Here is a 15,323-nt window from a genome sequence, read left to right as displayed (position 1 = left end):
ATCTGACTCTGGTGCCCGGTAGATGGCTCTGGTGCACCCTATGTGACTCTGGTGCCCGGCAGATGGCCAGTAGATAGTTAGCCCAGCACATGCCCCAGGTAGATAGGTAGCCCAGCACATGCCCCCAGTACATCGGTAGCCACAGCACATGCCCCCCAGTAGATAGGTAGTCACAGCACATGCCCCCCAGTAGATAGGTAGTCACAGCACATGCCCCCCAGTAGATAGGTAGTCACAGCACATGCCCCCCAGTAGATATGTAGCCACAGCACATGCGCCCTAGTAGATAGGTAGCCACAGCACATAGCTAGCCACAGCACATGCCTCCCAGTAGATAGGTAGTCACAGCACATACCCCCCAGTAGATATGTAGCCACAGCACATGCCCCCTAGTAGATAGGGAATCACAGCACATGCCCCCCCCCCCCCCCAGTAGATAGGTAGTCACAGCACATGCCCCCCCAGTAGATAGGTAGTCACAGCACATGTCCCCCAGTAGATAGGTAGTCACAGCACATGCCCCCCCAGTAGATAGGTAGTCACAGCACATGCCCCCCCAGTAGATAGGTAGTCACAGCACATGCCCCCCCAGTAGATAGGTAGTCACAGCACATGCCCCCCCAGTAGATAGGTAGTCACAGCACATGCCCCCCCAGTAGATAGGTAGCCACAGCACATGCCCCCCCAGTAGATAGGTAGCCACAGCACATGCCCCCCCAGTAGATAGGTAGTCACAGCACATGCCCCCCCCAGTAGATACCTAAAAAAAACCCTCAAAACCCTTTCTGCTAACCGACATTTCAGTGATTACATATTCTGCCCCCCACAATTAATTATTTAACCCCTTCCCGAGCGGGCCGAGCCCTCTCCATAGCCGGTAAGTCTTTGCTGCATATTGCAGCAAAGGCTTACCGGTAACACCCGCGATCGGTGTTTTCACCTCGATCGCCGCCGCATGGGCGCCGCCATCTTGTCGTGGATCGCTGCTCCCCGATGACGTCACGGGGAGCGGCGATCCGTCGCCATGGTAACCTCGGGTGTTCCGAATACCCGAGGCTACTTTGTTTTAACCCATGCATTACAATGTGCTAATTGCACATTGTAATGCATGGGGAGTAAAATCCACATATACTGCCATACTGTAGTATGGCAGTATATGATAGGATCGATCAGACAACCTAGGGTTAGAGTAACCTAGGGAGTCTGAAAAATAGTAAAAGTAAAAATAAAAAAAAGTTTCAAAAAAAAAATTATAATAAAAAAACCTAAAAATTCAAATCACCCCTTTCCCTAGAACTGATATAAAAATAAATAAACAGTAAAAATCATAAACACATTAGGTATCGCCGCTTCCGAAAATGTTCGATCTATCAAAATATGATAATGTTTTTTCACTACGTTTAACCCCGTAACGGAAAATAGCGTCCAAAGTCGAAAATGGCATTTTTTTGCCATTTTGAAAAATATAAAAAAATTAATAAAAAGTGATCAAAAGGTCGCACAGTCCCAGAAATTATAGTAATGAAAACGCCATCAAAATTCGCAAAAAATGACACTATCCACAGCTCCGTACACCAAAGTATGAAAAAGTTATTGGCCCCAGAAGATGGCAAAATAAAAAAAAAAAATTTGTACAGGAGGTTTTAATTTTTTTAAATGTATGAAAACATTATAAAACCTATACAAAATTGGTATCCACGTGATCGTACCGACCCAAAGAATAAAGTAGACCTGTCATTTGGGACGCAGAGTGAAAGCTGTAATATCCAAGCCCACAAGAAAACGTCACAAATGTGGTTTTTCACCATTTTCACTGCATTTGGAATTTTTTCCCGCTTCCCAGTACACGGCATGGAATATTCAATACCGTCACTATGAAGTGCAATTTGTTACGCAGAAAATAAGCCATAACACAGCTCTTTATGTGGAAAAATAAAAAAGTTATAGATTTTTGAAGTTGGTGAGTGAAAAATGGAAGTGAAAAAACTAAAAAAGGCCAAGTCGTTAAGGGGTTAATTATTATATACAATAAGCCCCTTTTACAACTGGGGCAGCAGGTCCCGCATCTTCGTTCTTCAGCCCGCGGCCAGACAGGAAGGGGTGGGCGGCAGCGTGATGACGTCATCACGCGGCCGCGCATCCTAGTTCATGGAGCGATGTGCGCCGGGGTGGTTTTCCGACCACATCGCTCCAGTAATAGTGCTCAACCGGCCACATCGAGCACTATACAGTGACGGGCAGGAGCTTCCTGTCCGGACGGACGGAGGCCCCTGCCCGACTGCCAGTGGCGTACCGACCGCTGCGACCGCGGTCGGTACGCCACTGCCCCCCAGTACATAGGTAGTCACAGCACATGCCCCCAGTATATAGGTATCTAGAGCACATGCCCCCAGTATATAGGTATCCACAACACATGCCCCAGTGTATAGCTAGCCAAAGCACATGCCCCCAGTATATAGCTAGCCACAGCACATGCCCCCAGTATATAGCTAGCAACAACACATGCCCCCCAGTATATAGGTAGTCACAGCACATGCCCCCCAGTATATAGCTAGCCACAACACATGCCCCCAGTACATAGGTAGTCACAGCACATGCCCCCAGTATATAGGTATCTAGAGCACATGCCCCCAGTATATAGGTATCCACAACACATGCCCCAGTGTATAGCTAGCCAAAGCACATGCCCCCAGTATATAGCTAGCCACAGCACATGCCCCCAGTATATAGCTAGCAACAACACATGCCCCCCAGTACATAGGTAGTCACAGCACATGCCCCCAGTATATAGGTATCCACAGCACATACCCCCCCCCAGTAGTACTAGGTAACCACTCTGAACAAATTAGTTCTATATTCTGCAAAACAAGGCAACCATAAAAAAGCTTTATAAATGGTGACCCCTAGAATAAAGATAACATATCATATTTATGGCACAGTGAACGACCTACAAAGAAAAAGCTAAAAACCCTAAAACAGAATTAATGAGTTTCTTATCCTCACCAAGAAAGAGTTAATAAAATCTCATCAATTAGCTATTGACCCCCCCCCCCAAATGATGTATGTTAAAAAAAAAGTGGTTCTCATGATAAGCCCCCACACGTCCCCATTATTTATAGCCTGTACAATGTGACAATGCAAATCTGCTGTGAATGGCGCCTCCTTCTGTTCCATGCCCAGCCGTGCGCCCGTACACCTGTCCCCACCACCTATGGGGGAGAAATTGGGTCAAACTTTGTGGAACTTTTTGTCATTTAATCCGTGTGAATGTATTGTCCACAAAATTATCACTTGTACTTTTCTCCATTTTGTTTTCACCACAGATTGAACACAGATGTGATCCTAACGGGGAACAGAAGCCGAGTGTGAACTGCTACCAAGACTCCAGCGGCTGCTGCTCAGCCTCCTACGTAACTTGTCAGCTGACCTCGTGGCGCAACGGTAGCGCGTCTGACTCCAGATCAGAAGGTTGCGTGTTCAAATCACGTCGGGGTCAAGATTTTTTTTTTCTTTTGACTTATATCAAACTCTTCCATGTGCAAAACCTTTAAACAGATATTTATGGAGTTAGGAATTCTGTCCTATAGTCCTCCTCAGGGCCTCCATTAGGAATTTCGGGCCCCCAAATGAGAAGATTATTCCCCGTTACTTTAGTCCCCATCTTATACTATTAGGCCACATCGCATAGTAATGATTCATAAATTAATTCTCCTATTTATACTATTACAGCGCCGACAACGCATGAATTACAGGTGTGTTCATATAACATAAAGCACAAAATGCATTAACAATACACCATGCCCCCAGTAGATAGGTAGCCCAGCACATGCTCACGATAGATAGTTAGCCCAGCACATGCTCCCGATAGATAGGTAGCCCAGCACATGCTCCCGATAGGTAGCCCAGCACATGCCCCCAGTATATAGGTAGCCCAGCACATGCTCCCGATAGATAGGTAGCCCAGCACATGCCCCCAGTATATAGGTAGCCCAGCACATGCTCCCGATAGATAGGTAGCCCAGCACATGCCCCCAGTATATAGGTAGCCCAACACATGCTCCCGATAGATAGTTAGCCCAGCACATGCCCCCACTATATAGGTAGCCCAGCACATGCTCCCGATAGATAGGTAGCCCAGCACATGCCCCCAGTATATAGGTAGCCCAGCACATGCCCCCAGCAGATAGGTAGCCACAGCACATGCTCCCGATAGATAGGTAGCCCAGCACATGCCCCCAGTATATAGGTAGCCCAGCACATGCTCCCGATAGATAGTTAGCCCAGCACATGCCCCCAGTATATAGGTAGCCCAGCACATGCTCCCGATAGATAGTTAGCCCAGCACATGCCCCCAGTATATAGGTAGCCCAGCACATGCTCCCGATAGATAGGTAGCCCAGCACATGCCCCCAGTATATAGGTAGCCCAGCACATGCTCCTGATAGATAGGTAGCCCAGCACATGCCCCGATAGATGGGTAGCCCAGCACATGCCCCCAGCAGATAGGTAGCCCAACACATTCCCCCAGTACATTGGTAGTCACAGTACATGCCCCCCAGTACACAGGTATCTCAGGACTTGCAACCCAGTACATCGGCAGTAAGAGCAAATGGTCTCAGTTGATCAGTAGCAACAGCACCTGCCCCCCTTAGATAGGTAATCACAGTACATGCCCCCCAGTAGATAGGTAGTCACAGCACATTCCCCCCTCCCCCAGTAGATAGGAAGCTATAGCAAACTCCTCTTCATTAGATAGGTAGCTCCTACACATGCCCCCAGTAGATAGGTAGAACAATACATGCCTCCCAGTACAAAAATAGTCACAGCACATGCCCTAAGTAGATAGGTAGTCACAGCACATGCCCCCCAGTAGACTGGTAGCCACAGCGCATGCCCCCCAGTAGATAGGTAGCCATTGCAAATACTCCCCAGTATATAGCTAGTCACAACAGAGGACCCCAGTATATAGGAAGCCACTGCACATGCCCCCCGTATATAGCTAGCCACAACACACGCCCCCAGTACATAGGTAGTCACAGCACATGCCCCCAGTATATAGGTATCCACAGCACATGCCCCCCAGTAGATAGGTAGCCATTGCACATACTCCCCAGTATATAGCTAGTCACAACAGAGGCCCCCAGCAGATAGGTAGCCACTGCACATGCCCCCCAGTAGATAGGTAGCCACTGCACATACCCCCCAGCAGATAGGTAGCCACTGCACATGCTCCCCCAGTAGATTGGTAGCCACTGCACAGGCCCCTAGCAGATAGGTAGACACTGCACATACCCCCACTAGATATGTAGCTCCTGCACATGCACCCAATAGATAGTTTGGCAATGCACATGTCCCCACGAGATATGTAGCTCTTGCATGTGCCCCTGAGTAGATAGGTTGGCAATGCACATACCTCCCAGTAGATAGGTAGACTCTACACATGCTCCCCCAGTAGATAGGTAGTCCAACACATGCCCCTCAGTAGATAGGTAGTCCAACACATGCCCCTCAGTAGATAGGTAGTCCAACACATGCCCCTCAGTAGATAGGTAGCCACTGCACATGCCCGCAATAGATAGGTTGGCAATGCACATTTCCCCCAGTAGATAGGTAGTCACAGCACAAAAAATACTCACCTATCTGCGCTCCCTGCAGCTGCTTCCTCGTTGCTTCCACTCTCTTCCTCGTTGCTTCCACTCTCTTCTTGGTGTCCTAGGTGCCATTGCCGTTGCAATATCTTCAGTTATTGTCAGCCAAAACCAGATGAGGCAACTGCAGACAGACCAAGTATAATGGAAAGACTTGTGTGATGTCCTGGATTGGGCCAGTACTTGCCCCTGGGATCTTGTGGGACTGATTACCCCAATAGTTCCGCAACTCAGGGATTTAGGGTCTTATTGTTAGCACTCAGGATTAGCACCACGTCCCCTCGTCAGGTTGCCTGGCACCACACCACCTCCACATTATATGTATGTATCCCTGTAGGTAACCCAAGGGTTATTTCTGTTGTTTACATTATTATTTAAACTTTTAGTATTTTCCTGAGGCTTAGCGGGCTGCTCATTGTTTGGCTCCCCAGAGTGTCTATACAGACCAAAACCTATATATATATATATATATGCGCTGTCAGGAGTTCTGGGTCTTTTTCTAAGACCCCATACACATGAAAAAAGCTGTATCACCGCTATTTTACAGCCGTATTACGCCCTCCATAGAGGTGTATGGCACCCAGTCGCGATGTGGTGATCAAACAATGTGTCACTGCACCATGATAGAGCTAAGCGGAGCAGCCGCTCGGCTTCCTATGGAGAAGAGTGAGAATCGCTAACCCCTCCCATATGCCCAGGTACGGGCCAGGTAAGCGCTTCATCTGCCATGAGGCAGGATGAGAATCTCACCTCAGGCGGCAGATGACCGAGCCCTGATGGGAGCGGCAACCTGGGTAAATGAAATATGGGTGATTCAGGCGCCCATTTCCAACCAAATCAACCACCATGAAATGAATTGTGTCTGTTTTTTTTAGGAATGCAGACGCGATTAATATACAGAGCGGCTCAGGCCTGTTTGGCTGCGCCATTCTGTTGCTCTGGAGGACCCGGGCGGATTGTGATGATGTCACACCGCCTGTGCCATGCACACAGCATTCTGCGGGAGAAGAGGAGACGGCAGCGGCTGGGCATTCCTGATCTCCCGGTCCTCCAGCCGACCTCTTTGGTAATGTAGTCACTTGGATTATTACAGCATTATCATATTATTATTACTTTATGCAGTACTATCGTTTCCATTACCATAGTAGAGAGTTATATATATAGATTTTTTTTTCATTAGCTGGACCCAGAGGGATCTTTGTGTTTCTTCGCTATTTTTTAAATTGATTTTAATTGTATTTTTGAGATTTAATAAAGATTTGTATATTTCCATCACATCGGCCTTTTTCTCATTTTTCAGATGTGGATATATACAGTATGTACATATGTTTTGACCCCACCCCTACTTTTGTGGTTGCGCAGCAGTGTAACCAGAGGTAAGTTACTGATTTATTATTTTTATTTCTGGGGGAGTCTTTGTACATACCTCCGGACGGCAGGTTGTGTATTTACCTCCGGGCGGCAGGTTGTGTATTTACCTCTGGGGCGGCAGGTTGTGTATATATCTCTGGGGGTAGGCTGTGTATATATCTCTGGGCGGCAGGTTGTGTATATATCTCTGGGGGGCAGGCTCTGTACATACCTCTAGGGGGCAGGTTGTGTATATACCTCCGGGCGGCAGGTTGTGTATATACCTCTGGGGGTGCAGGTTGTGTATATACCTCTGGGGGGGCAGGCTGTGTATATACCTCTGGGGGGGCAGGCTGTGTATATACCTCTGGGGGGGCAGGCTGTGTACATACCTCTGGGGGGGCAGGCTGTGTACATACCTCTGGGGGGCAGGTTGTGTATATACCTCTGGGGGGTAGGCTGTACATATACCTCTGGGGGTGCAGGCTGTGTATATACCTCTGGGGGGGCAGGCAGTGTATATACCTCTGGGGGGGCAGGCTGTGTACATACCTCTGGGGGTGCAGGCTGTGTATATACCTCTGGGGGTGCAGGCTGTGTATATATCTCTGGGGGGAAGGCTGTGTGTATTCCTCTGGAGGGAGGTTGTGTATATACCTCTGGGAGGGTAGGCTGTACATATACCTCTGGGGGGTAGGCTGTACATATACCTCTGGGGGGTAGGCTGTACATATACCTCTGGGGGGTAGGCTGTACATATACCTCTGGGGGGTAGGCTGTACATATACCTCTGGGGGGTAGGCTGTACATATACCTCTGTGGGGTAGGCTGTACATATACCTCTGGGGGGCTGGTTGTGTATATACCTCTGGGGGGCTGGTTGTGTATATACCTCTGGGGGGTTGGCTGTACATATACCTCTGGGGGGTAGGCTGTACATATACCTCTGGGGGGTAGGTTGTGTATATACCTCTGGGGGGTAGGCTGTACATATACCTCTGGGGGGCAGGTTGTGTATATACCTCTGGGGGGCTGGTTGTGTATATACCTCTGGGGGGCAGGTTGTGTATATACCTCTGGGGGGTAGGCTGTACATATACCTCTGGGGGGCAGGTTGTGTATATACCTCTGGGGGGTAGGCTGTATATATACCTCTGGGGGGCAGGTTGTGTATATACCTCTGGGGGGTAGGCTGTACATATACCTCTGGGGGGCAGGTTGTGTATATACCTCTAGGGGGTGGGCTGTATGTACTAGGTACTACTGAGGGTGGAGTGGCTGTGTATACTGTCTATGGGGGATCTATATGTTGGGGGCTGGATTTTAATTAAACTGGATGGCCTTATATGGAGTACTGTATATCACTTATTCTGTGAGTATATATATGGGGGCTGTATATCACTTATTCTGTGAGTATGTATACGGGGGCTGTATATACATAAAATGGGTGTGTATATAAATTAGCTTGGTGTGGTATATATAATTTTGGATGCTGTACAAACTATAATTTATTCGGGGGACTCTATAAAGGATGTTTTATGTGGGGAATAGTGGATAATATATATTTAGGAATACATCCCATTATAGTGTAAGTGACTGTGGTATTTATAGGGGCGCAGTGTGGAGCTTTAGTGTCTCACTCTTGAGATTTGCTACTGACCGCACTGCAGTGATCCTTTGGTGCTGCTGATACGGGGGAAGCCGAGACCACCACTGCTCCAGGCTAGACTGTTTCTACTGTCTCCGCCAACCTACAGCACCACTTACCCTCACCGGTCATCAGTCTGTTACCTGCTGCCGTTACTGTTCTTCCAATAAAGTTTTTTTGTACCAAGATCTGAACAGAGCTGTGACCTCGGCCTCACATGGATTGTAGACAAATCTTCATGTGTGACCCGGACCTGGACCCCAGAGGGAGGATCTTCGGATTTGGTGGCCACTTGTGAGGAGTAAGATGAGGGTCCCCTGTATTTTTGGGGAGACCTGGGGTGACTTCCAATTAGATTTAAAGGAGTTTTCCCATTTCAACAAGTTATTGTTATTGTTTGTAGAATGAAAAGTTATCCAATTTTCCAATAGACTTTCTGTATCAATTCCTCACGGTTTCCTAGATCTCTGCTTGCTGTCCTGCTATAGAAAGCCTCTACTTCCAGTGGAGAGAAATCTGACCATGGTCGCACCGATGCACGGCTCGTTATATATCACACAGCTCTGATTACTCTTAATGATACTAACGAGCCGTGCACCTGTGTGACCATTTCTGTCCACCGGAAGCAACCATAGAAGCTTTCTATAGCAGGACAGCAAGCAGAGATCTAGAAAGCCGTGAGGGCGCGTTCACATGTTGCGTTTTGGTCGCATTTTCATTGCGTTTGAAACGCATATACAACAGCTGATGAGAGGTGATTTGCCTAATTACATCACTGTTTACGCATGTAAACGCAATGTTAACGCATGCGTTAATAAAACACATGTGTAAACGCGTTGTTAACGTGTGCGCTAACATCGTGTTTACAATGCGTTTTGTAAACTTACGTTTACAAAACGCATGTGTAAACGTGACAGTTAACAGTGATGTAATTAGGCAAATCACCGCGGCCTTACATGGTGGGTGACACCACATGGGGCACTGACCAGCATCATACACCCCGGTGTCTTGTATCATATTCACACACAGCAGATTCCAATCCATGGAGGAATATTCCGCCCTCTCCTCCGCGCCTCTTACTGCTCATGCAGATTCCGCTGCAGAATTTGACGACAAAATTTGACCAAATTTAATTCCAATGTGAACGGCTCCCAAGACTCCAGAGGCTGCTTTCCCAGGACACATGGATCCCATCAGCTGACCTCGTGGCGCAACGGTAGCGCGTCTGACTCCAGATCAGAAGGTTGCGTGTTCAAATCACGTCGGGGTCAAATGTTTTGTTTTTGTGTTTTTTTGTTTAACTGATTGTAGATTTTCTCTTGTCGTGTCTGATGTATTTCTGTACTGACACCTATAGAAATCGGCGCGATTATTAGTTTATTATATAGCGGAGGTCACATGATGCACTTGTGCGGGACTTGTATGAGCGCTATAAATATAATATATCCATGATAATAACACACTTATAGTCTGACACTGGTACATAGTAAAAGCTAAAAAATCTATATAAAAATATTACCCCCCCCCCCCCCATACCCCCCACACATACAACATTAGTGTCCTGCCCCGATTTCTACACGGTACGTCCCGACCTCCACCACAAGGTAGCGTGGCCGAGCGGTCTAAGGCGCTGGATTAAGGCTCCAGTCTCTTCGGGGGCGTGGGTTCGAATCCCACCGCTGCCAGAAATTTTTTTTATCACTTTATTTTTTATTTATTCACGTTTTTCTCTATCACTTATTATATCTCTATTACACTTTACTAATTATGTCTCTATACTTCACTTATTTCCACAGTTTTTCCCCTCATTTATTAAGGCAGGGGGCTATATACTTCCGCCCTTAGTTGCTCAGGCGTCTCTGCCCTCCCGTGACGTCATGGTACGGCGCGCCCGAAGGACCAAGAAGAAAATGAAATCTCGCCGAATCCCGCGGGATGTCAGCTGCTCGTAGCGCAGAGTGAGCGGCGCTTGTGTGTGACTGTGTGAGCAGCGGCGCTGGGACTTGTAGTCCTCCTGCAGCTGAGGTCTGGGTGTGTGTGTGTACAACTACAAGGGACATCAATAGTCTGGAGCAATGAGGTGTACAGGTTGCTTTATATACTTATCATTGATCAGATAGACAGCCTGCTCACCCAGCTTTCCCAAGCTCCTGCATATAAGACTCCGCTGCAGGTAATGTTTGGTGCAATCAGTGGAGGGAACACAAAGGGTCCTGCACGTGGTCATGTGACAGTATTGGAGGGTCCTGCACGTGGTCATGTGACAGTATTGGAGGGTCCTGCACAGGGTCACGTGACAGTGGTGGAGGGTCCTGCACAGGGTCATGTAATAACACTGAGCTCTGCTCCTCCATGACAGGCCGGACACCATGAAGCCTCCTACTCGTAGACGCTCGGCCCCGCGGAGATATAACACCCCGGACCCCCTGCGCGCTACCACCACACGACTAATATGGACGACCAGGGAGAAGCAGGAGCTGCTGAGGAGCCTAAAGCGCCAGCTCCGAGAGAGAACCCCAAAACTGACAGTACAGGGGAGGAGTGACCAGGAGGTAAGTGGCCATAATGATGGACTACAACCACAGTGATGTCACAGGACAGGGAGAATACACACAGTGATGTCACAGGACAGGGAGAATACACACAGTGATGTCACAGGACAGGGAGAATACACACAGTGATTTCACAGTACAGGCATATTAAACACAGTGATGTCACAGTACAGGGATAATACACACAGTGATGTCACAGGGCAGGGAGAATACACACAGTGATGTCACAGTACAGGGATAATACACACAGTGATGTCACAGGACAGGGATAATACACACAGTGATGTCACAGGACAGGGATAATACACACAGTGATGTCACAGTACAGGGATAATACACACAGTGATGTCACAGTACAGGGACATAATATACACGGTGATGTCACAGTACAGGGACATAATACACACGGTGATGTCACAGTACAGGGACATAATACACACAGTGATGTCACAGTACAGGGATAATACACACAGTGATGTCACAGTACAGGGATAATACACACAGTGATGTCACAGTACAGGGATAATACACACAGTGATGTCACAGTACAGGGATAATACACACAGTGATGTCACAGTGCAGGGATAATACACACAGTGATGTCACAGTACAGGGGATAATACACACAGTGATGTCACAGTACAGGGATAATACACACAGTGATGTCACAGTACAGGGATAATACACACAGTGATGTCGCAGTACAGGGATAATACACACAGTGATGTCGCAGTACAGGGGATAATACACACAGTGATGTCACAGTACAGGGATAATACACACAGTGATGTCACAGTACAGGGATAATACACACAGTGATGTCACAGTACAGGGATAATACACACAGTGATGTCGCAGTACAGGGGTAATACACGCAGGGAGTCTCCCTCCTTTATACTATTCCTGCTGTTAGGAGATGTATATTCTCTGATTAGACTCTTCTGTAATATTCCAGGTGTCTTCCTATTTCTCCTGGTTATGCGGCCGCACGGCTCGAGAAGTCATGCAGACGGAATATGGGAGGTTGGTTCGACGGAAGAAAATCCATGATACTCAGGATCCAGCGCCCATTGAGGTAAGTGGACTTGTTATAGCTCCGCCCACTGATTGAGTTGTCAGTGACTATTGATGAGTTCTCTTTGGGCTCCTGTTATTCACAGTAGAGGCTGGTTTTCCCTGCTCTAGAAGCCGTCCTGGGATATGCTCTGTAGGGTATCAGTGTTACTGCTGTACTGCATGGGTGGGCTGTACGGAAAGATCCGCCCCCGAGGATCCTAGAAAGTTGTAATATATAATCCGCACTGAAACACTGCAGCAAAACCATCGGGCCTAGCTGGAGATCTGCCAAACCCCCAGCTGACTAAGCTTTTCCCATTCACAGACAGCAAGCAGAGCTATTGAAAATGACTCTTATGATGTGTTTGCATCTGATATTTCGACCCTTTCTCCCCTGGATAGCTGTGGACAGACCTGGCGAGCCGAGTTTGCGTCAATACAGAAGAAGCCATGACGGCAGCTTTTTCACAGGTGATTATTTTTATATATTTTAATGAATCTTTATTGCAAATTAATTTTTCTTGCTTTTTGGATTTACTTCCCCCACGCCCTTCCATTCCGCAACACTGGGGGGCGCTAAAACTTTTGCAAGTGACTCCATATTTATCAGAATTGACTTGCAATAAAACTTGTCAATGGTGGAGGTGCTGAGGGTGCACAGAGAGGGGGGGGACATGGTCACAGATATTGGTGGGGGGAGTCAACTACCGGTTTTCGGGCCCCGTTTTCTTATTTCAGATCCCTTCTCTGTCTGTAGATGCTGACTATAGCCGCCACGGAGCCCGTAACTCTCCGTCACTCCATTCCCTGTAAGGAACCGCCAGCAATATCTCCCCAAATGTCTTCTCCGGATGGAAAAAACCTTCATAAGGGATCCTCAGAGGAGGAGCTTAGCTCTTCGGGGGAGGAGTCAGCTGCAAGTAAACCTGACAATGGATGGAACAGCTTAGACTTTGAGAACATTTATAAATATCTTTCGAAGGCTGTGAGGGGAGAGGAACTTCCAAATCTCTCCGATTTTGGTAAGTAGTAGTAATTATAAAGTTACTCCATATTATTCATATGGGCGGGGCTTCTGTGTTTTAACCCCTTTTTCTCTGTGTAGAGTCTGCCGTGGTCCTTCATCTCCTCCGTTGTGTCCCGGACGAGTTCCAGCATCTGGAATCTCCTCAGATCGGCTTATATCTATATGAGATCTACTCCTTCCTGACCACAGAGGCCGAGGATGAGGATGAGGAGGCGGAGCCACCAAGCGAAGGCCAGCCCCCGAACTGGAGAGAGCTGGGATTCTGCCCCCTTAACCCTTTCATGATGCCCTTGGAACTATTGAGGCAAAAAGAAGAGCGGGAATCACCTCTGTGATGTGTATCCCTCTCTACTGCCCCCTACCTGCTACTACAAGGGCATGCTGGGGCTTGTGTACTGAGATGTATATATGTGTTTTTTATGGTTTATTTACAGATAATATAAAATTTTCAACTTTAAAATCTGTCTTTGTATTGTTATTTATGGATATTACAGAATTTGACCACTAGGGGCACACTTACAGAGAGGGCTGGGGCCAGTCCTGGGTCTTCAGAAACTCTCCTCTAAATTAAAGGGGTAGTATGAAGGTTGAAAAACAGCGCCACACCTGACCATGGGTGGTGTGTGGTATTGCAGCCTAGCTCCATTCATCTCTATACAGCTGAGCTGCAATACCAGGACTGGCCATGGTCGAATGTGGCGCTGTTCCTGGAGGTGGGTAGCCAAGTAAACGCCCACTGGGGTACATGTACCGGATCAGCCACCGAGTCATGTGCCATAGGACAGACGCCTCTGATGCTCGGAGATAACCCCTTAGATGCCATAGCAGATATCTGGTGACATGGTCTAAGGGGCTTGAAGCTGCTAAATAGGCTCAACTCATTGGATCTATTCAGATGCAGAATCTATCCTGCTGCTAGGTGCTTAAAGGGATTGTCCAGAATTTAAAAATACCCCTTTAAGGGTAAAAAAAAAAAAAAAAAACGAAACAAACAAACAGCGCCACACCTGGCAATTGGTTGTGTCTGGAACTGCAGCTGAGCTCTATTAACCCCTTAACGCTCTGCGCCGTAGCTCTAGGGCGCAGAGGTATAAGGGATGTATGAAGAGGGCTCACGGGCTGAGTCCTCTTCATACAAGGGTGGGGGTTGTTGCATATTACAGCAAACCCCCACCGCTAATAACCGCGGTCAGTGCTTGCACCGATCGCGGCTATTAACCCTTTCATTGCCACCGGCAAAGTCGACGGCGGCGCGTGGGCGCCTCCATCTTTGTTACGATCATCGCTCCCCCAAACGTCATCGGGGGGGCGGCGATCGGTTGCCATGGTAGCCGCGGGTCTTCGTTTGACCCGAAGCTATCTGGCATCTGCAGATTCGTTACAATGAGCCAGTGGCTCATTGTAATGAATGAGCTGCAAAAATGCCATATATTGCAATACAGAAGTATTATACAGAAGTATTGCAGTATATGGTAGGAGCGATCTCACCATCTAGGGTTAATGTACCCGAGATGGTCTAAGAAATAGTGGGAAAAAAAAGAAAAAAAAAAGTTTAAAAAATAAAAAAAATTAATAAAATATTAAAAATTCTAATCACCCCCCTTTCCCTAGAACTGATATAAAACATAATAAACAGTAAAAATCACAAACATATTAGGTATCGCCGCGTCCCAAAATGCCCGATCTATCAAAATATAAAAACGGTTACGGCCGGCGGTGACCTCCGAGACGGGAAATGGCGCCCAAATGTCCGAAATGCGACTTTTACACCTTTTTACATCACATAAAAAAATGTAATAAAAAATTATCAAAATGTCGCACAGACCTCAAAATGGTAGCAATGAAAACGTCGGCTCATTTAGCAAAAAATGACCCCTCCCACATCTCCGTGCGCCAAAGTATGAAAAAGTTATTAGCGTCAGAAGATGGCAAAAAATTTTTTTTCTTTTTTGTACACATTCCTTTAATTTTTGAAAATGTATTAAAACACAATAAAACCTATATAAATTTGGTATCACCGAACCAAAGCATAAAGCTGAGGT

The 15,323-nt window shown here is 47.3% G+C and overlaps 1 protein-coding gene and 3 non-coding genes across 5 annotated transcripts; all 4 read left to right on the top strand.

Moving 5' to 3' along the window:
- The first annotated feature begins 3,424 nt into the window (after nt 1-3,424).
- TRNAW-CCA (transfer RNA tryptophan (anticodon CCA)) lies at nt 3,425-3,496 on the top strand. Its single transcript has one exon. It is a non-coding gene; the product is annotated as a tRNA-Trp (tRNA).
- A 6,349-nt stretch (nt 3,497-9,845) lies between these two features.
- Nucleotides 9,846-9,917, top strand: TRNAW-CCA (transfer RNA tryptophan (anticodon CCA)). The gene has a single exon. It is a non-coding gene; the product is annotated as a tRNA-Trp (tRNA).
- Nucleotides 9,918-10,249: 332 nt separating this feature from the next.
- Nucleotides 10,250-10,331, top strand: TRNAL-AAG (transfer RNA leucine (anticodon AAG)). The gene has a single exon. It is a non-coding gene; the product is annotated as a tRNA-Leu (tRNA).
- A 186-nt stretch (nt 10,332-10,517) lies between these two features.
- SNAPC2 (small nuclear RNA activating complex polypeptide 2) lies at nt 10,518-13,741 on the top strand. 2 transcript variants are annotated; one of them, XM_072144654.1, is made up of 6 exons: nt 10,518-10,604; nt 11,006-11,198; nt 12,154-12,273; nt 12,657-12,725; nt 13,012-13,276; nt 13,360-13,741. In XM_072144654.1, the coding sequence occupies exons 1-6, from the start codon at nt 10,582-10,584 to the stop codon at nt 13,614-13,616; spliced, it is 927 nt and encodes a 308-aa protein (XP_072000755.1). In that variant the 5' UTR covers nt 10,518-10,581; the 3' UTR covers nt 13,617-13,741. The 2 variants fall into 2 exon arrangements, with proteins under 2 accessions (XP_072000755.1, XP_072000756.1); XM_072144655.1 differs by lacking the exon at nt 10,518-10,604 and adding an exon at nt 10,611-10,819.
- The last annotated feature ends 1,582 nt before the right edge of the window (nt 13,742-15,323 follow it).

Source organism: Engystomops pustulosus, chromosome 4 (assembly GCF_040894005.1).
Source record: "Engystomops pustulosus chromosome 4, aEngPut4.maternal, whole genome shotgun sequence".
NCBI lineage: Eukaryota > Metazoa > Chordata > Amphibia > Anura > Leptodactylidae > Engystomops > Engystomops pustulosus.
The sequence above is the reverse complement of the archived record's forward strand: the minus strand, read 5'-3'. Positions and strand labels throughout refer to the sequence as shown.